At 40.0% G+C, this 27816-nt stretch overlaps 1 protein-coding gene across 10 annotated transcripts in view; it reads left to right on the top strand.

Annotated features, from left to right (window-relative positions):
• Nucleotides 1–1707: 1707 nt before the first annotated feature.
• SENP7 (SUMO specific peptidase 7) overlaps nucleotides 1708–27816 on the top strand; it is a 50079-nt gene continuing 23970 nt past the window's right edge. For 2 of the 10 annotated variants that reach the window (XM_086761933.1, XM_086761909.1), the window contains exons 1-10: nucleotides 1708–1771; nucleotides 3645–3688; nucleotides 6298–6405; nucleotides 8726–8820; nucleotides 16589–16786; nucleotides 18408–18605; nucleotides 22618–22730; nucleotides 23490–23659; nucleotides 24615–24975; nucleotides 27288–27445. In XM_086761933.1, coding sequence (XP_086618059.1) covers nucleotides 3653–3688; nucleotides 6298–6405; nucleotides 8726–8820; nucleotides 16589–16786; nucleotides 18408–18605; nucleotides 22618–22730; nucleotides 23490–23659; nucleotides 24615–24975; nucleotides 27288–27445 — 1437 coding nt within the window. In that variant the 5' untranslated portion in view covers nucleotides 1708–1771; nucleotides 3645–3652. Of the gene's footprint in view, nucleotides 1772–1950; nucleotides 2054–3644; nucleotides 3689–6297; nucleotides 6406–8725; nucleotides 8821–16291; nucleotides 16485–16588; nucleotides 16787–18407; nucleotides 18606–22617; nucleotides 22731–23489; nucleotides 23660–24614; nucleotides 24976–27287; nucleotides 27446–27816 lie in introns of those variants that run through there. The other 8 variants (XM_086761917.1, XM_086761977.1, XM_086761925.1 and 5 more) reach the window with 8 other exon arrangements.

The following is a 27816-nucleotide window of genomic DNA, read 5'->3' as shown; positions in this document are numbered from 1 at the left end:
AATCAATCCATAAAGCTATACAAACGATGAAAAAACAAGTTCGAAAGTTGCAAGTTAGTGATGGTCTAGGATGGTTAGATAGGCTGTTTACCCAGTGGGGAATTGTGGGACGGGTAAGAGATGTGTTAAAAATGCTGGGAATTGTTTTGTTGGTATTATTGATTTTGTTACTAATTGTCCCTTGCATACTCAATTGTTTAGGAAAGATGATACAGAATGCAATGGATTGTTCAAAAACAAAAAGAGGGATTTGTGGGATATTTGGAAAGCAATGGACACGTAGTGAACAATCCAGACACAATGGGACTGTTTCAGAGGCCTCTGCAGGCAGTAGGCCCTCGATGTAGTAGATGGGAATATGAGCAAGTGTATCAATGTACGCGAATGTAGCGAAGTGAGCCATGCGGATGGGAATATGGGCGAATGTATCGAAGTGAACAGGACCTGAGCACAATGGACAAAGCGAGTATACATGCTGAGAAGCAACGGTACAATAGACAAAGTAAGAAATACGTGACTATATCCAGTATACATTTTTAACCAATCAAATTATGACTTTAGGAGTACGGACAGCACATACTAACCAATCAATGAATGACTTGCTATGTCTATATAACCTGAGCTATCTAGGCAATAAAGTAGCATTTGCTTGATCATATTGGTCGTCAGCAGTGTCGGTTACTTCCGCGTCGACACAAGCCATTCTATGATTCTAAAGTGCTTCAGATAGCTCCAAGTTAAAATCTCACATTTGTAATTTACACCTGACCATAAGTTAAAACTAAACCTGTTCAGTGTGAAACTAAAAAGTTGTCAAAACTATTTTTCCGCAACTTCCCATTACTCAATACACAGCGCGCTAACCAAGAGGACCAAACAGAAAGCTACACACAAAACTTACAACTCTGAAGAGCTGCCCTTGGGAAAAAGAGGAGAAGAAAAAAAAAAAAAACAACCAAAAAAACCAACCAACCAAAAAAACCCCACAATCCCAACAAAGGAATCCTGGTCCCCACTTGCCTGCAGGAGGATTTCCAGGGCCCCCAGCCAAGAGCTGCGTCGGCAGCCGGGTTTATGAGGGCCCTGCCCGCTGATGCCGAGGGCGCCCAGCTGTGCCCGGCAGCCGAACCGAACCGACGGCCCGGGGGTTGAGGGGGGCGGGAATCCCCCCGGTAGCGAGGTTAACCGGTCCTCTGGGGTCTGGCTGGCAGGAGTGGAGGCTGCAGCCCCAGGGGGAAAAGGTGATGAGCAAGGCACAGTTTAAACCTGATTCGGCTGGGTGGTAGTCTTTAAAAACACCGAGGTTTTCTGGGTTCCTTCCACAAATTTTAGTGTTTCTCCCGTTTGTATCTTATTGCATTCACAGAAGTGCGAATCTCGTTACTACTCATCGCTTTATCAGCTGCAGGGGATTGTGTGTCACAGCACACCTGTGACACTGCCGTTTGCTCCATGTCACTTACTACTTCCTCCCCCCCGCCCCCCCCCTCCAGCGGTTCACTACCAGGCGAAACCCAAGAAAGTTAAAAACAGCGGAGACCCCCCTGTAAGGACGAGGCAAGCGGCCGGGGCCGGTTTATAGCGTGGGCGCTGGGCCAGACGGTACGCGGCCCGGGGTACAGCGGAGAGGCCGAAGGAGCCACAAGCAGCTGCGGGGCGGCCGTTACTGCCGTTACGGGGCGGGGCACGGGCGGAGGCGGTGCCCAGTCCGGAAGTACCGGGGGAAGCTGCGCAGGCGGCCGGGCCCGGATCAACAACTATAGTGGTGGGGGTGAGTGCAGCGGGGTGTTGCCTGATTCATGCCGCTGAAGGAGGGGAGTACAGCGGGGCTAAAGCTGGTTGGCAGCGCGCCGGGGGGTCCTGCACGGTGGGTGTCTCCGTTGGCGGGGGCTGGGCCGCACCGGGAGTCTGTGCCGAGTGAGGCTGGGTGAGCGGCCGGGCACCGGCGGGGAGGTGAGGGGGTGGCGGTGGCGTCGCTGCTCCTTTGTGGAAGGATTCGGGAGAGAGTGTGGAACTGCGGCGTTGCTGACCCCCGGCGCTTGTCCGTTTGCTGGTGAGGAGCCCGTTCCCTTCCCAGCGGGAGGAACCGGCGGCCGAGTTAGGAGCTGGGGGTGCGGGGCGACCGACCGCTGTGGCGGGGGCGGGCTCATGCGGTGACAGCCCGGATGGTGCCACCCCTGGGTGGTGTCTTCGTGCCCCCCCCCCCCCCCCTCCGAGTTGTCAGAAGGCCCCCTTTTGTCTGCTTTTCCCCTTTGCAGGCGTCGGAATAGGCAGCGGTTTGCCTTTTCTGTAGTGGTCTGCAGATGTTGCTGTTCCCCACGCCAGGGGACCGGGGCTGTAAGTTGAAAAGCTGCCCAGCTAAATGGAAGTACACGAACGTAAAGGTTTCCTTGAGAAACTTCAAACTAGCTGTGAGGTTTGAAGATCTGATGCTGGAGTCTTGCAGAGTATTCATAAAGTGAATAAACAGCTATGAATGCTGGAAGTTCTGAAACTGAGAAAGAAGTTTGTCTGTTAACAACAAACCTTGAATTTTATTTATTTTTGGAGCTTCTGTAGTATTACAGATGTCTTCTGTGACTCATTTTCACTTGACAATTGTCGTAGTTCAGCCCCAACGGGGACCAGACTACGCAGTCTCTCTCTCACTCCCCCGCCACTCTCCGAGAGAATAGGAGGAGATTTGACAAACAAAAGAAAACCAGGAGAAAAAAAAAACCAAACACGCGGGTTGAGATTGAACAAAAAGTAAATTTAACAGTAATGACAGAAGAAAACAATAGAGTGATGAAACACAAATACAGTATAATAGCTCACAACAGATCTCCACATCCAGTCTCTTCCAACTAGGAGGGCCTCCCTTCAGCACCCTCCTCACTTATATACTGAGCATGATGTCAGATGGGATGGAATAGCCCTTTGGCTAATTTGGGTAAATTAACCCCAGCTGTTAGCTAATTAGTTAACTATCCCAGCCATAGGGGCTACCAGCTTCAGTTCTCCACCCAGCTCAGGTAAATATTAACTCTATCCTGGCCAGAACCAGGACAACAATCAAAGCCTGAATTGCTAATTAGTTGTGTGTGTGCCAAGAGGTGGAGTTAAGCAGTAAATGCCTTCACTAAGGATACATTGTAGTGAAAAGTTTATTAACAGTTCTGCTCATGCTGACAGTCCAGAGCCTTGCCCAAGCACATGTCTTGTATTGTGGCTGTCAATAACTTTTTCACCAAGGCTTGTAGTGATAGGACAAGTGGCAATGGTTTTAAACTGAAAGAGGGAAGATCTAGGTTGGACATAAGGAAGTCTTTTACTGTGAGAGTGGTGAGACACTGGAAAAGGTTGTTTGGAGAAGTTGTGGCTGCCCCATTCCTGTAAGTGTTCAAAGCCAGATTGGATGGGGCTTTGAGCAACCTGGTCTAGTGAAAGGTGTCCCTGCCCATGGCAGGGGATTTACACTAGATAATCTTTCAAAGGTGCCTTCCAACCTAAACCATTCAGTGAATTGGTTTTCATTGTGCTAGCTTGCTTGAAACCTATTTTTCTTGTTCTCGCTTAGTACCTACTACTGTGGTCCTGCTTCCCTCTGAATAAATAAACCGTGAGTTGCTAAGCTTATTTTGTATCTTTTTTTTTTTCACTAGACACAATCATGGAAGGAAGAACATCATCTTCAAGTCATGTCAATGTAAGTGTTCCTACAGTTTGCAACGATTTACTTTGGGGTTTTGGGTATCCTAGGGTGTTCTGATGTATTTGCGCAACCAAATTCATTCTCCAGTGGTCCAGCTTTTGCTTTGTTGGAGCACTCTTCCCTGAGAAAGTTTATTCTGGTAGCAGTCAATAGTAATGTCAGGTCTTGAACACATATTAATACATAATAGGCTTAACATTTGATTTCATATAAACAGCATGTTTTCAAGGATAAACTAAGACCTAAGCTAACATCTGAAATATTAAGAGTAATGCTCAAGTCAGTAGAGCAACTGTATAACTGCATGACATTTAGTTATCTGCAGAGATGTGTTTGGGAACTGCTTGTGCTAGTGTTTATTTTTTCTAAAATATGCCCATTAGTCGTATTTTTTAGCAATGGAAGCACTGGTGAAAACAAACTGTAGGCACAGCAGCTGGTTTGATTGGGTAAGGTCTGGATTGTCTAGTGTCTTAGAAATAAACTGCTTTCAGCACCTTATCTGTGTACTTCCTCTGGCCCTTACTCCACCAGGTGGGAACCTTCAGAAAAGTATTGCTGGTTTAGATGAGGAGTCTGCTAAGTGCGTATGCACATGCACGTGTTGAGTTAGTCACTTTCTATTAGGGAAAAGTTGAGGCAACTGCGTATGTTGCATTTACCAATTCTGTTGGTTACTTCTCGACTTTGCAGTTGTTCTGTAAATTAGTTGTGGGCACTGCCAACCAACAGCTTAATGAGTGCAAGTATTGGGAAGGTATTGTACGGTGAGGTGGAAATTTTACTGATGAACATATCTTGTGCTTCTTGTCCTTTTCTGTCCATCCATCTGTCTTTTTTTGTTTTCTGAGTCTGACCTTACCTGTTCTGAATGTTATCTGTTAAGTTATTACAGAGGTTATCTGAACCTGTCTGACTTAAAATTCATTTTAAAATTTTAGATAAATGTGTGTTCTTACAAAGCTCATAACAGAAACCACTAGTCGGGCAGCAGGTGGAGTTCTGAAGTAAGAAATTTGTACCTGGCCGTTAAGATGCAGGTCAGAAGAATGTATTCAGACTGATAAAGTGTGTTTATAGGCCACTTCTCAAAAAAACCAAAAAACACTAATCAAAAAAATCTAATTGCATCTGTTATTGAATAAGAAAATGTCTATTTCAATCCTTAAATGTTGATTGAAAGGGAAGGGAGGTACTTGTTTTAGAAGTTGTTGCCTATGCATAACATTTACTTCCTTTGTAATTTGAGGAGTCTTTTGTTGAAGGCATATTTGTTATTACAGTGTTTGACCAGCAAAAGCACTTTGAGGTATTATGTAGAAATTCAGGTCTAATTATTAAAAAAATAAATCTTTGTTTCAAAGAAGCATAGAGGGAGGGATAAGGGCACTCACAATTCAAACTGAAGAATTGAAGGATTATCTCTTTAGGATACAGTATGCTTCAGTTATGGTCTGTCTGAAGGATTACCTACAGAACTAATGAATGTAGTTTCTGTGTTAATTATTAAGTTGTTAGCGTCACTATTCTAGAGTCTTTCCTTGTAATTCCATGTTACAAGGGAGAGCATCTGGTGGCTTGCACATTAAGTTGCTAATACACTTGACAAGAGCCATCCTATAGAGTAGCTTCAGCTTTTTCCTGCACTAGACAGACTCAGCTGTCTGAAAGATGTAAGTGGTGCATTGCCTTTCTGATACATTCTGATCTGCTTGTATCTGCAGTGTAAGGTTTTGCTCCTCAGGATACCTGTAGAATTGGCAAAGCTTGCACTTTTATTCTTTCAGTTGATATTATTTTAATTGGTTTAATTAACTGATAGGACATGTCACCCTCTTTCCTTGTCTTGATGAACTGGTAGGAGTTTAGTTTGGCCGTTTTTGTGTTGAGTTTCAATGAGTGAATATTATTTCCTACATATTTTTTTCTGAATTGCCAGATTTCTAGAAATTACTAACAGCTTTATGCTTCAGTAATTACTTTCAAAACACTGGTTCCATTATGCTGAGGTTGGCAATAACAATAGCTGATGCCATTTTGAGTACATTATAGTGTATTGGTGCTAAATTATCATACCAAAATAGTCATACTATTCTAAGATACAATTGCTCTTCATCCCGATTTTTTTTTTTTTTTTTTTTTCTTTTGAGAGTGCAAACCTGGTATGACATTCATCATGACACTCAGCTATTTTGTTTTCTCTTTATCACTTTCTAAGGTGAGATGATTAAACTAGAGTGTAAACAAATCAGAGGGAATTAAGAAAACTGTAAGTGCCAGTAGATTGCTTCTCACCTTTTGGGCACACGTTTGAAGTTATTGTAAAATTAATGAAATGGGAAGAGCTTTTTCTTGCTTTTTAAGATAGTTCATATGTTAAAACTAGCTCTTTGTGTGGTATGACACGTGACCAAGCATCAGTGCTTGATTCACTAAGCATCAGTGAGGAATGCATTTAAATTAAACTCGCAGGTCAGTGGTTCCCTTGCAACTTTGTTATTTTGTCTGACAGTTAAAAAAACTTTGTGCATAGCAGTTTGTACACAGCTCATAGCACTAGTGGATAACTTAGTTTTATTATGTGAAACATCATCTATTTTCAGTTTCATATACCAAAGAAGAAAACAAACACCAAGTCGGAGGATGTCCAAGTTGAGTCCCCTTTGGCAAGGCTCCCACGCTCTCACCATTGGGACTACCCTTTAAAAGAGGTAAAGAGAAGTTCTTTGAAGTGTTAAGTGCACATGAGAATGTTATATGGGTTTTTTGTTCTGTTTTGGAGGCTGGATTTTTTTCAGTACTGCGTGCTGCCTTGTGACCAATATCTGACCCAGACAGTCTTGGAAAGAGACAAATGTGTAGGTCTGAAATCTGCCTGCAAGCATGCAGTTACAGAAATGGAAGTCTTAGTGCTGTATTGCCAGCTTAGATCATTAAAAAGCAGAGTTTGTCTTCAGGTCTAGTTTGACATTACCTTGAAAAGAATGAATTTAAAGAGAAATATAATATTTTTTTTTTTTTTTTTTTAGTTAATTGTCTTCTGATTCCTGAACTTTTAAGTTATATTCAGGTCACTTGCCAAATCTTTTGTTATGATATGGAAATAACTTTTGCACTGAGTTTTCAATTAGTCGTTATTTGTATCCAAGAGCTTAAACTATAAGAGAATATATTAAGTACTGTATGATTTTAACAGAATTTTAGGTGCTAATACAGAAATAACTGATTTCAGTATTAAGACCAAAAGACTGTAAGAGTACTTATACGGTTTTTATCATAAATGACGATCTCTATCATCTCAGTCACATATAGAAGCTAAGATTTGCTTCTATAAATCCATTCCAAATTCAGTAAGCATTTTTAGAATGCCAAGTTTCAGAAACATGTTTTGCTACTCTTGACACCTTCGGCTCAGCATTGAGAGTTTGTTGCTGGTTTTAGTGCTTTCAGAATAATGTGGCTGGACAAACAGGCTCCCCCACAGAGGATTTTTAAAAACCTAGTGAGGGAAGGTAGGGATTTTTTTGACTTACAGTAGTGGTGATAATGTGACCCAGATCTTAGTAGGCCTTGTTATGTGAGCACACTGCAACACAAACTTGCTGTGTGGTTGTGTTCCATACTGTTAATAATTTAAGTGAGCAGAGCATCCAATTACAGTCAGGTTTTGAAGTTGGAAGTAATGTGGCTTACAAGCAGCAGCCTCTTAGGCAGAGCCAGACAACACTTGCATGGAATTCTTCCTGTCTTTCTCTGTGCCTCTACAAAAACAGTGATTAGACTGGATGAACTGAATTTTTTTCCTTGTTATTTCTTGTATGTTGTCTAATTTTCCATTTCTTATTTTTCTTATGTGTGTCTACATATTTCAGACTTTCTGTGTGTTAGAGGGTTCTCTATGCTTTAGACACTGACTAGTGTTTATATTCTATTTTTAAAAGAAAAGATTGCTTATGAGGTATCATAATCAAAATAAATACTTCTGTTTTAACTGTATAACGGCCTATCCAGGTTTTATTTAGTGTTACCAGAGTTCGCTTCCTGTTGTTTGGGAAATTTTGTGCAGCTTTCAGTGATTTGGACATATAGGTCTCTAACATGCTTGAAGGCTAGTGCTATGAGGTGAACTAGATGATGTTTGAAGTCAGGAGGAGGGGAGAGCACTTTCAGGGCAATTTCTTGCTGCCAGCTGTTTTAATAACAAGGGTATTTCGCATTAGTGAGTTGGCCCCTATGGTAGGGATAAGATTCATTTGGGATGCACCTTTCGAACTTTACTAAAGCATGCAAAATATACTTGGGCGTGAATTTGTCAGATGCACTTTCACCCCACAGTTAAATAGAAATGAAGATAAGTTTATCTGCTCTCATCTTGACTGGCATAATTTTCAGACATCTGTTTGGGTTATTATCTCTTGTATTAAAAAAAGGTGAGGAGAGATTATGAAGAGGTAATGGCAGAGAGAGATAGGGTTCTGGAATTGAAGAAATAACTATATGTTTTGGTGGGGCTTCACTTATTTAATTTGAAAATACAAATACATTGTGGTAAGGTAAGAGAATTTGGAAAAAGTGGAGTCTTGCTGTTACGGGTTTTGCCACCCAAGTACCAAACCTTCAAATTCCTTTTCCTTCTCAGAATTTTATGTCTTTGAGTGGAATATAATTTGGTTAAATCCATGGAGTTGAAGTAGACTTTATCTTGTGTATTTGTGATTATGTAAAACAGGCCTAATATTTAAGTCCCTGTTTGAGATAGTCCTCCTTTAAGTAGAGAATAATTGAATTGCTCTGTATTGTCAAATTTCTTTAGGAGAAAAAAGTTCCATTCAAGATCAAGTGATACATGAGCCCTTTAAATCAAGCAAATTTATTATTTGCAAAATTGTTCTATATACTCTTTGTGTCTTTACTTTATTTGATCAGTTGCATTGTTTCAACATCTGGCATTACTCCCTTTTTCTACTGTAATATCCATTATGATGTATTTATGTCTGTTGGAGCTCGGTAATTTTATTTGTTTTATTTCAGTGGAAATTAAGTGCCAACAACAGAGAGCCTTGCAAAAAAGGAGAGAGACAAAAGGACTGTGACAAACACAGATCTAATGATGAAGAATCAGTTGGGTAAGATGTCATCTCTCAATTAGTTCTTCTGTGTTTGTATATTCAGAGTTTCCTAATGTTTCTTGAAGATGGATATCACTGGGTCTCTAGCTAATTATTTGTGTCATGCAGAGAGAGTTTTCAAGCTGTTAGGTAGCAGACCTTCAGAGAATCATGTTTCAGTGATTTAATGGCATTGTGAATTATGAAGCAACCATAACTTTTTCCTTGTTTTAACACAACACAAGACTGCAACATCAGAATGGGAATGAAATGCTTACTAGAGGAGTTACTGCTGCTTGTCCTGCTTGAAATCCTGAGAGGTGTTCATTACTCTCTAAATATAAAGTATAATTCTAGTTCTAGATGTTCTAGATATTTAAGAAGTTTCCCAGATTATCTGTTGCATGTCACTTTTTGCTCTGTAGTCCACAGTCATTAACCTGGCTTTATCAACTCTTAAAAACACACCCCTGACCCCACCCCCTGAGTAATATGATGATTAGTAGGGGAAGGCGGTAAAAAACTAGAGGTTTTTCACCTCTATGTTAAGTCAGGAGACTTAAGTTAGTAAATGAGACTGCCAATGTGCCACTTCTTTATACTCTGTTGCCAAGAGCAAGTATCTTTGAGATTATGGCAAATTATTTGAAATAGTCTTCTGTGAACCTGTTGGCTAGATAATTGTTCATCCAAGAAAATTTTGAGGCTGTAAGTGCCATAGTTGACAAATGGAAATGAAAATCTAGAATTAGATTCATTGCCGCAGCTAGGAAGCATGATGACTTCATGATAAAATTAATTATATTTATCTTAATGAAGCAACTGTTATTCCACAAATCATTTAAATCTAAACAAATAAGAGGATTCATTGTCTGCCCCACTTTCTGACTGGAATTTAACTGAACCATAAGTGATGTCTTGTCAGGAGGGGCTGTTAAAAACAAAGTGCACAGGTAATGAAAATGCTTAATGACAGCTGGTGGTTCTGACAGTGCTGAATTCTGTGGTTTTGTGACCTATGAGTAGTCATTGTTCAGCCTGGCCTTTGTATTTTGAATGCTTCAAACTGTTGCGGGGAAAAGCTGAACTTTTATAAAAGATCCTGAATTTATTTTTCATATCTGCAAAGAGGCATAGCTGTCAGTTTATGTGTGGTTACATCAAAATGCTTCTCTCAGTAACTTTAACTGAGGGAGTGGCTCACAGGGTCAACCTACCAGAATTTAAAAGCTATGTTAGTTCCAGTTTCCTGACTTTTAATTATGCTGTTAAATGGTTGATATCTGATATCAGTCTCTAAAGTGCTCTCAGTAGATCTTGAACTAACCTGTCAGTGTTGAGGAGCTTTAAAAAAAAAATAAAAGCTACCTTTGGATCTGTTACATATGTTAATTTTCATGTGAGAGACGTTCAAGTAGCATTTGTAGATGTTCCGTCCATTTTACCAAAATTCTCAGCAGCACATAGTGGGAAATGATTTAGACTGTAAAGAGATGGTAAATATTCAGATATTAAAAATATGCATTTTTCGCTTCCTCCAAAAAAGCTGTGTGTCTAGAGACTAGCTGGAGGTTCTCTGTAAAATAAACTTAATCTACTGTCTGCAATAAAGCTAGTCCTGAGTATTCCATTTGGGTATCCAGTGTTTCTCAGGAAGTCAAAATCAACATGCTGACCTCAATGCATAATAAATAGAAAGAGCGCAGGTTTTAAACAGGCAGTGTTTGCTGAGCAAAAGTCTGAGAAGAGTTAAGTGTCAAGTGGCATGCTGAGAATCTTTCTAATGCAAAAGTTTCTCTATTCCTTCTTCCCAATGAAAATTTTTTAATTTGCACTGAAAAGCAGGAAATACGTTGTAATGACAAACTCCTGTTAGCTCCTAATGTTTTAAAAACATTCATCTTTATTGATTGGAGCTAATTTCAAATATTTAGGGAGGCATGTTTAATCTAAAGTGTTGCTTGAGCTTTGTTGTTGCCACTTAGTTTTAGTCAGAAAGGACAAAGTGAATGTATTAGCACAAACCCACCTTCGCTTATGTTTTTAACTGAAGTTCTGGGTTATAAAATTTAGTAGTTGATTGCTTCTGTCAGTCCTGCTGTGACGTGAGACCATGGGAGCTGGAAGCAGCAGCCGCAGCTGCTCTCACTTGAACACCTCTGCTCATGGCCTTGTGAAAGGTCACTGTCAGGTGATTTGTTTATTATCCCAGACACGGTGCTCAGGGCAGGTTAGTTGCCTAGTCCTTCTCATATGCTGAAGGTCTCTTACACATCCCTAGAATTGTGTCAGAAGAGAGATTAGGACTGTCATGAAATATGAATAGTTCAATTTATTAGTGTAATTGCAGAAAGTTAGATACGGTATTTATGTAATCGGTCAATTAATATTCTGTATTCCACTTACAAAACTTTTGTTGTTGAGGAAGAGGATAACCCTTTTTCAAGAGTAGCTATCACCACCTGGAAATAGAGACTTAGAGGATCTGCTTATCTTGACCGTATTACTCCTGCATTTGCCAAGAGGGAAATAGAGGGAAATAAAAATAAACAAACAAAAATTAAGCAAAATAGAAGACTGTTTTGAAATTCAAGTTTCTTGTCCTGGTCCATCACGTTTTCTTTAGGGGGACAGTGGGAAGAGTGCTTAAATAAGATGTGTGTTATTCTTTTCACCTCAGTATTTTAAATGTTACTTGAAATACGTGTCATGGCTGAATCAAGTATTGACCCTGTAGCAGTCAGATTTTTGTGGCAATCACTTACATACTGGTTCCCCTTGCCCTGACAAGCATGTTTTGGCAGTAATAACTTCCTGGTCCAGCAAAGGAACATCCCTATTAACCTCCTTCATGTTTGCTATTAAAACATTGACTTCTAATCAGTTGATCAGATTAGGTTAGAGCCTTGAAGTAGGAGGAGGACCAGCAGAGGCTTTCTTCTCAGTGGGGTGTAGTCAGTGAACGTGGCAATCAGTTTCCTGGTAATGATAGCGCATCACATTATTACTTCAGGCTCTGAAAGGCCAAGGACCTCCTGAGCTGTGCACATGCTGCAGAAGCTCAGAGAGCTGAATACACATCAAATCTATCAGTGGCTTTATTCTGTAAACCCAGGACAGATGTTCAGCTTTTTATGGGACCTAACGGAGTGACTCTCACATGGTATGTGGCATCCCACTGTTGAAACATTTATTTTGCCAGACTTCGGTTTAGTGGTAGAAGAACGTAGACATGAAGATGATGTAGGCAACTAATAATAATTTACTTCAAAAGGAGTCAGTAGCCTCCAGTTCTCATTTTGATCACTTTGTAATACAAATTTGAGCCAGTGATTACAATGCTGGTGTGTACACAAATACGATCATTGAGAAAGGAGCTGGATCTGGCTGGTCTGATTATTGGGTGAAATAGAGGTCAAACCTTTTCCCCAAAGGGGTACAAACAATTAATAGCTTTTGATCCTGCACTTTGTAAGGTAGGATAATAATTTTTTTTTTCCCCATGAGAAGTGAGATGAGACTTGCTAGGAGCAGCTAACAGCATTTTTCATAATACCTATTTTTTTTCTGTTCCATCCTTACATGTGTAAGTATGTTTTCATTACCTTTGCTTATGTATTTCTTTTTGTTTTGTGGAGGTAGATAAGAGGGGGTATAGTAGGTGCTTCCTTTAGAAACAGAAATAATAACCTTTGATTTTCCTTCACCAAGATACCTCCAGTCTTACTGTTGTGCAGATTACTTGCTGCGTCTGCTGGTGGGACTTGCTTTTAGTGGATACTTTGCTTGCTTTTTTTCTGCTTGACACTCTTTTTTTTTTTTTTTTTTTTTATCTTTTGAAATGTCTTTTGCATGGCTCGCTCACTTTATTCTGTGCACAATTTAACAGGTAATTTAGGGATCTGTGTTCCAACCATTGTTAAACATATAGCTATTTTTCCTGAATCTATTTTATGCCCAATCTTAATGACATGATTTTCAAGAAATGTCATCAGATGCTGTTCCTCCTTTAGAAAGGGAAGCTGTTGAAAGCTCTAAAGCTCTGCACAGCTCTGAAGATCAGATCATTACCAGCTGTCCTGTCAAGGTCTTTGGTCAAAAATTGATGCCACGTAAGAGGTGATGCCTTAGTCTGGCACTGACAAATTTAAAAATAGCTGCGTCTTCATACTGCTAGGGCCCACTTCTGCAACTGTTTTGTATTTGGAGGAAAAATGTCATTTAGATACTTTAAAGTTTGATTTGTAATTCCACATCCTGTTAGAGGAAGAGGGAAAGTTTCAGGCTTGGTCTTTCATTGCTTTATCTCTTCTGGCACCTCAAAAGATGAAATATCTTTCCACTACATTTCTTTAGTAACTTGGACCTCTAAAGTAGTTTGGAACTTCCTTATCTTTAAGGAGGGAATTAAAGCATGAGAATAAATGTCTCATTTCGTAAGATGAATTTGCGTGAGTTTCTTGATGACTTTTTACCTTGAAGTTGCCTTTAACTGTTTTAGTAATTGTAGGTTTTCTTAACAGTCTAATAGATTTGTGTAGCTGAACTTATTTTTTTGGTCATATTTCTTAAATGTGTATATTCTTTATCTCTTTAGATATTGCTTATATATTCCTTATTTCTAATATACCTTATAGTTGGACAAACAACAAATGATGCGTAAGTCTGATCACTGTAAGCTCTTTTGATGTATTAAACTATGGTTAATGTATCAATTCTGAACATTTGGGAAACCCAGAAAAAAAGCTAGAACTTCTGACTTGTGGGGATTTTGTAGAATCATAGAATAGTTTTGGGTTGGAAGTGACCTTCAAAGGTCATCTAGTCCAAGCCCCCTGCAAGGAGCACGGACACCTCCAACCAGATCAGGTTGCTCAGAGCCCATCCAACCTGGCCTTGAATGTTTCCAGGGATGGGGCATCCACCACCTCTCTGGGCAACCTGTTCCAGTGTTCTGCCACCCTCATTGTAAAAAATTTCTTCCTTATATGAAGTCGGAATCTGCCTCCCTCTATTTTAAAACCATTACCCCTTGTCCTGTCACAACAGACCCTGCTAAAGAGTTTCTGCCCATGTTTCTTATAAGCCCCCTTTAGGTGCTGGAAGACCACTGTAAGGTTTCCCGGCAGCCTCCTCTTCTCCAGGCTGAACAGCCACAACTCTCTCAGCCTGTTCTCATAGGAGAGGTGCTTCAGCCCTCTGATCTTTTTTATGGCCCTTCTCTGGACCCTCTCCAACTGGTCCCCGTCCTTCTTATGCTGGGGGCTCCAGAGCTGGATGCAGTACTTCAGATGGGGTCTCACGAGACCAGAGTAGAAGGGGAGAATCACCTCCCTCAACCTGCTGGCCATGCTTCTTTTGGTGCAGCTCAGGATGTGGTTGGCTTTCTGGGCCGCAAGTGCATGTTGCCAGCTCATGTTGAGCTTCCATAGGAAATAAGTCTCTTGCTTCCTATGGTGAATTGAGAACACTTTGCAGGCTTGGTATATGCTCACTAGGCTGCTACAGTTGGGCTCTGGCATGTAAGACATTAGTGTTACTAAATTGTCCCTCATGATGTGTATTTACTTTTGAAGCTTTATGGTAGTTAAAGCATATTTTTTAATGAAACTCCAATCTCTTTATCCTTGAAGTGTAGAACAAGCGCTTTTTTTTTTTTTTTTCTCTGTCTATAGTATTCAAAGCACATGCTCAGACTCTGCAATAGGTTCTTCAAAATAACAGTTCTTTGCATTAGTAGTCATAGGCTATATAGAGGTCTAGGTAAAAGAACAAATGTATAGCTGCCTTTTCCTGACTCTACCTAAAACATTCTGGAGCACTTCTGTGGTTTAGGTCAGTCTTCTGATGAGACCACCTTTGTACATATGACTTCTTGCCTTTGTAGAATCAATCTCTTGCTACAGAAACCTTGGAATAGTTTTCCAACAGGTAATTAGGACCCACCTCTTTTTTTTCCCCAGACAAAACTTTACCTCTTTGTCACTTAGTTTTTCTTTGGGAAACTTCTAAGAGAAGCCCAGAAAGTGGAGGAAACTGCCTTCACTTGAGCTCAAGTTCCTTAACTTTGGGAACCATTTGGGTCTATTGTCTAGATAGTGATCTCCAAGGTGTGGTGTGTGCAAGACAATCCATTGGAGTTCAGGAAGGAAATAATTTTTGTACAATTAATAAATAAAATAAAATACATTTTAATTTCATGTTTGTCACATCCTTTTTAAAATGTCTATTTGTGTTTTATAATGTACATAATATTAGTACATCCGTACATCTCTATAAATTATAATTAAATCAGCATGTTGAAGGTGCATGCTCAAAATACTTTTACTGATAGGGGTGCATGATCAAAAAAAGTTTGGAGACAACTGGTCTGGGAAATGCATAGGGGAGCTCTAAGAGAAAGCAGCTCATTGCATACACATGGCATTCAGTGATGCAGAGATCTGATAAGACTGACCAGTATTCATAGCTTATATGCAGGTTCTCCAAGCTGTGCATAGGAACCTTACTGTCTTCAAGTTCAGTGCGGGGTCATGAGTCTTGTTAACAGGGTAAGTAACCAGGGAAAAGAAATTTCAACATGCAGCAACTACTGAAAGAGCAAGTTCAACGTGTTTCACTAGCATGGCAGTTCCAAATCTTTTTTTAGGTTCAAGCATATCTGTTCTTAAGCAGTTTTCTTGGCATACCTGTTTGTTTATCACTTGGTACCATGTAACCATGCTATTGAGTTGAATGCAGCATGTCAGTGGGACAACTATAGTTTCCTAAAAATTGTTTGGACAGTTGTCAATCTACTGAGGAGCAGCAACCATTTGCTTACGAAATGTTGCTGTAGCATGCATGTAAAAGCTATGCGAGTAGTAAAAGGTTTTCTGTAGCTATAGAAGAAGGATTCTTGCTCTACAATGTGAACAATTTAGTTTGTTATGCAAGATATGCAATAGGAAAAGCAATTCTTGCCTCAGTAATCTTTTGAAACTAGCAAATGAGCCTGAGCTTCAGTGTCCTCTTAGGACTGGTCCTGGGAAAAGAAGTCCAATTCTCATTTGTTTCAAAATAAAGTCAATCCTGCCGAATCATCTATAATATATAATGCTTATTGGCTTATAAGGAAGCTGTCTGAATTACTGGCCATGCTGCAGAAATAATTAATTGTGTGAAGACTTCAGTACCAACCTAGCAGAATCAGCAAAGTCTAGATACTTTGTAATTCATAATTGTATGTCATTTATTTAGCAATATTGAGTAGAAATCAGTTGTAGCTTCAAAATTGAGAGATTGTACTAGCTTCTTGATTCCGCCCCCCCCCCCCCCCCCCCCAGCAAGATCATAATCTAATTTGTGATATGGTAACCAATAATATTCATTGTTCTGAAATAAGAGGCCACAATGTGAGTGCTTGTTGTCATATTCTGCAAATGCTCAAGCGTGCACTTTCAGAATATTTTGTAAGGCCATAGTGACTACTGCCAATATTTTGTGATAGAAAGATGTGCCAAAATTTTCATGCTTCTGCACTGAAGTTTACCTCTTCAGAACCACATATGGGTCATTGATCACAAAGAAGAAACTTGAAAGGCTATCCTGATCAAGAGATGTGTTTTGCGATTCCTCTTCTCCAAAGAGAACAGCTTTGTAAATTGTCAGGGAAGTGAACTTAGTTCTACTGAAGATATAAGGTATGATGCAGAGACAGTAAACTCACAGAAAAGCTTTGCTGATGTCATGTGACTTAAGAAGTTCTCAGCACCCTATTATTAATTTATTATTATGTATATGGCAGGCAACCCAAAGTTATCTTGACGAATGTCCTGAGGATGAAAATAGGAAGAAAATACACACAGGCGCAACCTAAAACTGGTGCTAATTTTTCTGATGCTGGCAAGCTGCAGTCAGATCAACCACCCTCATCATCTGCTGCCAGCCTAAAGATATGGCAAATTTTAAACCCCACTCTCCAAAGCCTTTTTCTTTCTAAAAGGTATGTTGTCTTTGCCTTGTATCGCTAAACAAAATTTTCCTTGCAGTTGTTTTTTCACAAAAAAGTATTCTTTGTTGTAGCACAGCTGTCTTGTTCGTGAACTATATTCTCATTCTCATGTAATCTGACTTGATTGAATTAACTTCTATGGGGTTTCTTTTGATAATCATTGAGAGAGATGGCGCCAGGCACACTGTAGTGGGTTTTCTGATCAGATGGCTTCTAGATGATCCTGTACTGTTAAGACCAATTAATTCTGATTCAGCTGTTGGACTCTTAAAATGTTTGAGTTTTTTTATTCTTATGAAAAGAAGAGTACGCTTGCATTTAACTGCCCTCTTTTCTCAGAAGAGGTATCAAGATGTATTTCCACTCTTAACCGTTTCAGGCTACTAATGAAAATATGAGAGCTGGCATAAAGAGTGAGAAGAAAAGCATGTCAAGTCCAGTATCTCCCTCCACCCTCTCCAAGCAGTGGTCAGTTGCAGATACCTAGGGAAAAGTGTGGCTGGAGTAAATGCTTTTTTTCACTGAGTCTTCTCTCTGAGCTGCTGCTGCTAAACAGTTTAGGGGCTTCCTTTATTGGAGGTTACATCCAGACTACAGTGGTGGTCTATTTTAGACTTTTCCTCTCAATGGTATCCTCATTGCTTATCAACTGTGTGCCCCTGCAACATCTTGGAAAGTAGTCTCCTGATTAAAAGCAAACTTACATTTCAGTGCACGAGGTCTGAGAGCTCCCCAGACATCACAGTCTGTGTTGGAGCATGCTTTGCGGATGAATACAGACAACAGGAGAATTACACAGTTGATACCCAAAAGACAGTGGTGTTCACAACATTCAAAAAAGGCCACAACATTACATCCTAATCCAAAATAAATTGCAATGGAAGTGGTAGAATTTAAATCCTAGTTTGAGAAGCTAAGTGGCTAAATCAAGGGCTACACAACAAGCTGGCTGCAGTGGCATTGTATGAATTGAGTTGCTCTTACGCATCTGTGCTCAAGTGGGCAGTTGCATCTTTGTATTTCTGTTTAGCTTATTTTTGATGCTTATCTCTTCAAACACTTGCAGATGTTTTTCTGAGCCTTGCTATTGCTATTTTGACAAATGCTACCTGGAAGTTGAGGAGGGGGACGAAATCTAGTGCTACTTTTTCTTGTTTGTGTGCTACTTTTCTACCTGTTGACTAAGTGCTTGAGAAAATTCAGTCTTATTTTACTGGAGGCTTCTTGTTCACAGGAAAATCAAGATTGTTTGCTCCATAATTCTGAGAAATGTGTACAGATATTGCATGAAAGCTATTTAGAGATAAACACTTGCCAGTTTTCAAATGATACTTAGATGATGTGTTAGAGACAATACAGTGTGAATTGTATCTGGCTAAGATGAAACTATATGGCTAGTATTTCTTACCCTGGTCTCTTGTTGCTTTTTTGTGTTTACCTGCTTACCTTGGATTTTTAAGTTCCTTAGCAGGATTTTGTTTTGTCTCTAAGGGACTGGAAATAATGATGTTTGATGATTTATCAAGCCTCGTAAGATACCTGAATTTAATAAGAAGTTTCTTTCTCTAGTTTTCAGTGCAGTATTTATGATTTACTGTTATATATATGGCAGGCAACCCACAGTTATCTTGACAAACGTCCTGAGGACAAAAATTGGAAGAAAATACATAGACAGCCATGTAATAATTGATGCAAATTTATCTGATGCTGACACATTACAATCGCGTCAACTACCCTCATCATCTGTTGCCAGCCTACAGACGTGTCAAATATTAAGTTCTCCTCATGAAAGTTCTTTTCTGTCTGAAAGGTATGTTACTCACTGCTGATTTTGCCAGTCTTCCTGAAATTACCTAACTTCACAATGGAAAAAAAAATTCCCTGAAACAATTTTTTGTTATACTCTTGTCTTGAAGCAGATCAGTTTAATGAGTGCAAACTAACATGCTGTTCCAACGAGCCGTTTTAACGTTGCAATTTTTCTGATTTGCTGATGTTAAAAGGCTACTTTTATTTCATAGAAGGAATTTCCACTTACAACAGATCAATGTTTTGATTTGTGAAGATGGCCATGTAATTTAAACACATTTAATTTAGATTTGTGTCCAGAACCAAAATCTTGCTTTCCTATTGCTGTTAATATGTTCTAGCATGATTTCAAGTAACTTCTTTTACAGAATTTCTCCAGATTCTTCTCTGTGATAGTTCATTTCTTTTCACATGAATCCACCAGTGGTCTAAGTCCCAACAGTGCCATTGTTTAAGGGCTCTGTGTGTGTCCTCTCATCACTTAACATCTACTTTTCCTCTTTTCTTCTTAGGTTTAGGTTGACTGAGCATCACAGTAATGCTTGACATATAAAAACAGCAGAAATCAGATATTGGAATTATGTAACGTTTGGTTTGGTCTAGGATGGAAGTTGAATTCAGAGTAACCTGTTTCCTCTTGTCTTTTATGGCCGTCAGTTTGCTTAAAAGCAAAGTATCCACCGGAAAAAATAGTAGGAAATTTAGGGGAAGAAAATAAAAAGAGGAAGGAAGAGAAGAATGATTTTTGAGGGCAGGAATAATCAACAGTTCCCAGGCTAAAGAAATCTTAAACATTATTGAGAAAAGTAAGTCATAGTCCTCATTCTGATACATTAACATCTTCAAGAATCTAAATTAGTAAGAATTCCTTTCTCTTTTTCTGTTGGGATCCCCATTGCTGCTTAAATGAGTCTGGTAAAGCTACAATTTAAATGAGGAATTTAGAACAATTTATTACACTGTCTCATTTTAGAAGTATTACATTTGTTACTCATAGTTTTCCACAACTTAAGGCTGACTAAAGTGTGGGGAGTTTATTTGGATTGTTGGGTTTTTTTTGGTTTTTTTTTGGTTTTACTGCAAAATCTTTTAAGATCTATAATTTTTAGTATCCAGTTTTTCCACTTGGTGATGTTTTGCATAATGGAAGGTAGTGGGTTCATAGAGGGGAAAATGTGAACTCTTTTATGTAACTATAAATCTGAGGGTTTCCTTGTGTATTTTTTCAAGCTGAAGGGTGGTTGTTTAGTTTTAAGTTAAGCACAAGAACGGTTCGAACTAGTCAGGATTTTTTAGTAGTTGCTTTAGAGTTGGAGCGGTTCATTGCTTGAAGGATTAATTTTCTGTTCCTGTGATATGCTTTTCTAATGTATTAAATAAAAGGCGTGTTATTAGCAGGAACCAATACCAGGAGGATTTTCCAGCCCTCCCTAGTGACCAGCGTCTTCGTGCAAATTGTAAATAGATACTGCATGCGAAATGAAGAATTTAGGAATTACTTCAGCATGGATGTGGTTTGATCCTGGTCACCTCTCTGTAAGGAAGGTCTATGCTTAAGATGCTCTTGGCCTTGATTCTTTTAGGGTCTGTTCTTTCAGAGGAGAGTAAAAGCTCCCCCCTTATAATGGTTGTCCATATATATGCCCATAGCCGTATAGAGATTCTTTTGTATCATCAGAGTAGCTAGGATGCACGCTGTGTTTTACTGGAAATTGTGCCAGTTCTGTACTATGCAAATTTCAGATTAAGTAAAAGAATTGTGTGTGGTCAGAACAGGGTGGTAGTACGTTAACCTTTCTCTATAGAACTTGCTGCGGGATCCCTGTTTCCTTTCTTGCTTTTGGTATTGCAGAATTGGTGGATTTTGCATTGCTTCTTCACCCTGACCGAGCTTGAAATGCATTTGCTTAAGTCACCACTGACCTATCAGTATAACTAGCGAATTTGGGGTAGGTCTTAAATGTAAAGAAACATAGTGTTTTAAAGTGTGTTTTGTACTTGTTTCTCATGGCTGTTGAGAACACTTCAGTATATACTGCCATAGCTTCTTAGCTTATGCATACGTCTGTTAAGAGGTGCATTTTAAACTGAGTTATCAGCAAAGATTGGAAGTGAAAATAAAATGGGCAGAATTTGTGTATAGAGTCAATATGTTCAGGGAAGTCTGTTAGCTGAAACATTCCTATTGAAATGTTTCGTATTGTTGAAATGCCTGAATTGTCATATTGGTGTAAAAGAAATGCTGAAAAACACCTAATGGTTTTGTATAGTCTTTTAAGGCAGGCAAATTTATATAGAGTTACACATACAAATATTTGAGAGGGAGATGTGTGTTCCAAAATGAAATTTTCTGTAGTGAGGTTATTCCAGGACTAGAGCTGCCTGATCTATGGCGGACTCTGCCTTGTTCAGTATACAGAATGAATAACAGCGCTTACTGAACACTTTTTCTGTATATGGTCCAATTCATGATTCTTTGTGAATGGAAAGGCAGTAAGTTATTTCTTCACAGTCCTTATAAAATGTTTGTCACTGTACTATCAGAGTACTCTGGAAATCTTTATTTGTCTTTACAGTGTTCCCAAAGAGCAATGTTACTCCAGTCTACAGATATGGAACTGAAGAATAGGCGTCTGTTCAGGAAGTGTCCAACGCTTTTGGCTATCTAGTTTCAGATGTCAAGAATGTTCTTTCCCATGGTTGGTGATGCTCTTCATGGGTCCAGGCTCAGCTGTCAGTGATTTCAGTCATTGTGATGGTTGCTTAGCTCTTTGCAAATTGGAGACTACAACATTCTGAGTTAGGCACATTATAAAACAATGAACACAAAATCCATTTGGATTAAGTGAGGTGACAAGAGGAGGAATGGAACAGATTTTCCACAGCAGCATTAAATTTCTTTATCTGTGAAATCTTCTTTATTTTCTTTTTTGTTTTCCAACTCTCACAGAAAATGAAGCAGAGGTCATGAAGGTTAGCTTATTTTATCTTGTAACCCTTACAAATTTTCAGAAGAGAAGTATTGTTTACTGAATGTTATTAAGTTCATGTGAGAAAATATGACATGAGCATATACCTAAATGTTATCCTAATGCATACACTAGAAGCCAAAATGTGGTTATTTAGCCTTTTGTTAGCTGTAACGAGCCTCTAGAGAAGTTGAGATTATGTTTACAAGATCAGATCATAGAATCATGGAATGGTTAGGGTTGGAAGAGAGCTTTAAAGGTCATCTAGTCCAGCCTCCCTGCAAGGAAGCAGGGACATTTTCAACTAGATCAGGTTGCTCAGATGTGAGGATGTCGTACTCTTCAGTCTATCAGTACCTCCTGAATATATTCCCTATTTATAAGAAAGCTAATAAAATTAAGAAAAACCTGATTACTTTCTTGCACGTTCTTCTTTTTAGGATGAAATTACAAAGTCAGATGAACACCTGTAGGTTGCCTAGTTTCTCATAGTGTAATCCTTTTCTGTTTCTTCCTTGTTCATGTCCTGTCCCTGCCACCTTCTCCAAAGTTACTGTTTCAGGCCCTTTTGAGCAGGAATTTCTATTTCAAATCTTTTCTCGTTGCAGGAACTTACTCAGTGGATTCTATTAGCAGTTCTAAATCTAAATTAAAAATATACTAGATTGCCTCATTTCCACCGCATTCATGACAAAGGCAAGGATACCCTCCACTGACTGTTGTTCTCTCTTTTTATTTTTTTTTCTTGTTATGTGTTCTTGTTGCAGTCATGCTTTACAGCAAAATAATAGTTCAGTGTCTGATGTCAAGCATGTCAGATTTTCATTCTTTGCACCTTTTAGAAGCATCTGTTTCATTAATAATGTCAGAACATCTGTGTTTTTCCATAATGGGAACTGAATTAGTTTGTGTTTCATTTGCCAAGTTCCACATGCTTACAAGAGAGGTAGAAGTTTGTGGTCTAACCAACTCTTATTTCTGTTGGGATTTTTGTTCAGTATTCTTTCACAATTAAAGATAAGTCATAGTTAATATACTTCACAGGTCTGCGCATTGCCTGAGAAAGACAGATGATGGTCTGTGTAAATTGACGACGGCTTCTAAGGAACCAGAAAAAAATGTCTTCACTTTTAGAAGACGGGAGCTGCAGAAGAAAGGTTTGTAGTAAGCAATAATCCAGCATTTAAATGTGAATTTTGGAGAATGTTGAGAAATTTTCTTTTTCTAGTCTAGTATTACGAGGAGAGCACAGAAATAAAATAAGTTTTGCATGCAGTGTGTGTGTTTCCTCAAAATGCATTTTTTTACAGATATGGTAAAATACATCAAAGAGCTGGTTTTAAATAGGAGTACATCCATAGTGAATCAGATCTGTGGAAGAAGGAGGAAACTGCAGAAAGCCTTACTGCACCGTTATAATCCTGATTTATAAAAAGTCTTTTATACTCAAGGATGTAATACATTGAGAATGCTCAAGTGGTTTGTGAACCCTGCTAAAATGTTTGTGCTGTATGACAATATTTGTATTTACTGCTGAAAAATTATGAGCTCTGTGCCGAGTCTCCAGCGAGAACGTACTGTCTTTAATACTTGTTAGTAATATTTGCATATTAAAACAAAAAATGGAGACTATTGCGTCCAACAGAAGACAAAAGAAAGAGTATGGAGTGCTAATTCTTACTTGGAAGGGAGCTATGAATTTGGTTATACCCTTATCTTAACTAGTCATGCAATAACAATCTTTCCTTAATTATTTTAGGGAATATATTTTGGCAGCCGCACACAAAAAAAAAAAAAAGAACTATCATGGAAGGTATCTACTTCCATGCATTCTATTTAAGACATAACAGATATGAAGAAATACAAAGATTTTTAAGGGTAGCCTGTTAAATCCCTCTTTTTTTTCCCTTACACAGAAAACAAGAACTATAATGAACTGGAAAAGAGGAGCAGAAACATGAGCAGCACCACTCTTAGTCAGAAGGAATCGGGCTTTTTTGATTCTGAGAAAAGGAAAAGAAGATGTAGTGACCATATTTCTGATGATTGTAATATACACATTCCAGAAAAATCACTTCTACTGTCTGTAAGTTGCACTTAACTTTAATGTATGTGTTTGTGTACACACATGCGCACACGCTTCAGTAGCAGCAATAGCAACACCCAAAATAAAATAATTGTAAGTGGAGTATCTAGGGATACTGTTAAACCTGTTGAGGGAAAGTAGTACTGTGGTGCATCAAGAAGAGTGATTGTATGTACTTCTGCCCACAACATCAGAATATGCTTGCAGTCATGGAAAGGTTAAAAGGTGAAAGATAGTATTCCCTTCAGAGAGGAGCACGCAGTAAAACAATTTTGGAAAAAAGGCACCTAGCTACTTAAGTGAAGCTTCTTCCACAGATGGTATAGAACTAATTAGGGACTTAAATACCAAAATTAGAAAGTATACCTGGGATTATTGAAATCTTGCAGATGTCATCTTTCTCCCTTCTCCTCAGTCTGTCATACCCTTCCTAAAGTTTTATTCTTATCTGTCATTAAGATTTGGGGGGGGGAAAGTAAAGGAAAAAGACTGAGGGAATCGGTCAGTCAAGTACAAACTGTGGTGTATATTCAAGCATTTGAATACAATAAAGGTACCTCTGTAACCTTCTGATTAAAACCCCGCCAAAGGAGGTACTTGCCGAGTCCTGTTCACCCAGTTAACCAAGCCACACATTTGCAGAGTAATAAATGTCAGTGGTTCTTGATGTTTCAGTGTCAGACAGTGAGAGAGCTGTTTAAAAAATCAGAAATAGTTTCTTGTTCAGTTTGAGTGGGGGTTGTAGAAGACTTTTAAAAGATTGCCTCGTACATAAAGTAATAACCTTTGGAATACGAGGATGGAGAAATTGCTTTGACCTGAGCTTTAAATGCAGCTGCATTAAGCTGTAATTATTTGTCTAGCATATAGCTATGTGCCACTGATCCCTGGTCTGAACTGTCATAGAAATATCAAGAAATAAACGTATATCCTGTCTCTGATTCCTCTTTTCTAGAAGGAGCAAAGATTGAGTTCAACTCAGTCTCCTGGCCGTAGAACAGCGTGTGAAGATCAACAGAGTCGCAAATCTAATACAATTCTCGTGCCAGATTGTATTCCACAGCCATTAGAGAGAGACTATAAAGACACTTCCATGCACAACCACTTAAGACCTGCTCACAGCTGCACAGAGGAACATAGCTCAGAGTCTCCTCTCAGAAATTTGTCAGAGAAACAAGTTTTGGCCACCAGTGAGGACGTGATTTCACCAAGAGTTAGTACCATCAGGAAATTGAAGATAGACACATCACAGTACCTGAGCAAGCTGCGGAAGAGAATCTGCAGGGGTAATCGACACCTTGTTTCAGTTGACCCAAGTATGTAATGTATCTGTGCTGCTGACGATTACTATTGGTATGTTTAGGAACTAGGAGAACTCATACATGACTGACTAGTTAAAACATATGGAACAAAAGACTGAAGACAGAGATTGTGTTGTTTGTAATGCATTGTGCAGGTTAGAGAACAGTGCCTAGTGCCCGTATTCTCTATTGGAGTGTAGAGGGTCTTATACTTGAGAAACAAGATCCACCGCAGGATTTTCATAGAATGGTTAGGGTTGGAAGGGACCTTCAAAGGTCATCTAGTCCAACCCCCCTGCAAGGAGCAGGGACATCCCTGACTAGGTCAGGTTGCTCAGAGCCTCATCCAGCCTGGCCTTAAACGCTTCCAGAGATGGGGCCTCCACCACCTTTCTGGGCAACCTGTTCCAGTGTTCTATAACCCGCATCGTAAAACATTTTTTCCTAATTTCTAATCTAAATCTACCCCCCTCTATTTTAAAACCATTACCTCTCGTCCTATTGCAACAGGCCCTACTAAACAGCCTCTCCCCATCTTTCTTGTAGGCCCCCTTGAGGTACTGGAAGACCGCTATCAGGTCTCCCCGGAGCCTCCTCTTCTCCAGGCTGAACAGCCCCAACTCTCTCAGCCTGTCCTCATAAGAGAGGTGCTCCAGCCCTTTTATCATCTTCGTGGCCCTCCTCTGGACCTTCTCCAACTGGTCCATGTCCTTCTTGTGTTGGGGGCTCCAGAAGTGGACACAGTAATCCAGGTGGGGTCTCACCAGGGCAGAGTAGAGGGGAAGAATCACCTCCCTCGACCTGCTGGCCACGCTTCTCTTGATGCGGCCCAGGATGCGGTTGGCCTTCTGGGCCGCAAGGGTGCATTGCCTGCTCATGTTAAGCTTCTCATCCACCAGCACTCCCAAGTCCTTCTCCTCAGGGCTGCTCTCCATCCATTCTTCGCCCAGCCTGTATTTGTGCCTGGGATTGCCATGACCCAGGTGCAGGACCTTGCACTTGGCCTGGTTGAACTTCATGAGGTTGGCACAGGTCCACCTCTCCAGCCTGTCAGGGTCCCTCTGGATGGCATCCCTCCCTTCCAGTGTGTCGACGGCACCACACAACTTGGTGTCGTCGGCAAACTTGCTGAGGGTGCACTCTATCCCACTGTCCATGTCGCCGACAAAGATGTTGAACAGGGCCGGGCCCAGCACGGACCCCTGAGGGACGCCACTCGTGACCGGTCTCCACATGGACATCGAGCCGTTGACCACCACTCTCTGAGTGCGGCCATCCAGCCAACTCCTTATCCACCGAGTGCTCCGTCCATCAAACCCATGTCTCTCTAGTTTAGAGAGAAGGATGTCACGTGGGACAGTGTCAAAAGCTTTGCACAAGTCCAGGTAGATGATGTCTGTTGCTCGTCCCTTGTCCACCGATGCCGTCACCCCGTCATAGAAGGCCACCAAATTGGTCAGGTACGATCTGCCCTTGGTGAAGCCATGTTGGGTGTCACCAACCGCCTCCTTGCTCTCCATGTGCCTTAGCATGGTTTCCAGGAGAATCTGCTCCATGACCTTGCCAGAGGTGAGGCTGACCAGCCTGGGTCTTCCTTATTCCCCTTTTTAAAAATGGGGGTTATGTTCCCCCTCTTCCAGTCATCGGGGACCTCACCAGACCGCCACGACTTCTCAAATACGATAGCCAGTGGCTTGGCAACTTCATCCGCCAGTTCCCTCAGGACCCGCGGATTAATCTCATCAGGACCCATGGACTTGTGCACCTTCAGGTTCCTCAGATGATCCCGAACCTGCTCTTCGAGTACAATGGGCAGTTCTTCATTCTCGCAGTCCCTGCTTGCACCTTCTACAGCTTGGGCGGTGGGACAGGAACTCTTGTTGGCCAAGACTGAGGCAAAAAAGTCATTGAGAACCTCAGCCTTCTCCATGTCCTGGGTAACCAGGACACCAGTTCCCTTCTGGAGGGAATTCAAATTCTAGTGCTTATTTTGCGGCTGATTTTGTGGCTACGGAAAATGAAGCTTGTACTTTTTAATGATGCTTAAACAGAGAAAAAAAGAATTCTCTTTTCTTTGAAGCAGCTATGTTGTGGCCTGTTTCTTTTAATAGTCAAATAATTTTGAGAATCCTGGATAAAAGGTAGAGATATGAATCAGTACTTCTTGCATACACTCTGATGCACGCAGACCTTGACTGGTTTGGGCCATGTACTTTGATATTACATACTGCAAGAGAGAATTCTTTGCTCACCTGAAATCCGCAGTGAATGAAATATTCTCAAGTCTGCATCTTGTAGTGTACATGTACTTCTTTTTTTCTCTTTAGTTGTCCTTTCCAGTGATGATGAGGATGGATCTTCAGAACCAAAATACACAGAGCTGCTGCAGGATAATGTCACTGACAGTAAAGAAACAGACCAACAGTCTGACTTCTGTTTCTCAGCAAAGCGATTGGAAGACAAGGTGGAACGTCAGACATTGCAGGTAGTCCAGTTTTTGGCCTATGTATTATTATGCCAACCCTTTAAATTATTTCTCCAATGTTTATTTTTTCTTGCATGTTAGAACAGAAGTGAAATGCTTCGAGCAGATATGATTAATCCCAGCAACAAGCAGTAGCTCCAGTAATTTATTTCACAGATAGAATTCTGGACAGTCTTCAGAGAAGATCTCTGGCTCTGAAGCTTGAGTGTTTTTGCAACATACAATGTATCTCATATTTTGAAAAGAAACATTGGAAATGCTTAATATTACAAAACAGAAATGATCAAATGGTAGTCTGAGTTAGAGGTGAACGTGATGAAGATATGTCTGTGAAAAGTTTTGGTTGTTTTTTTTTTTGGTTTTTTTTTTTT

The sequence above is a fragment of the Chlamydotis macqueenii genome, chromosome 1, assembly GCF_036417535.1.
Source record: "Chlamydotis macqueenii isolate bChlMac1 chromosome 1, bChlMac1.mat, whole genome shotgun sequence".
NCBI classification, from domain to species: Eukaryota; Metazoa; Chordata; class Aves; order Otidiformes; family Otididae; genus Chlamydotis; species Chlamydotis macqueenii.
This window is presented reverse-complemented; position numbering and strand designations above follow the sequence as displayed.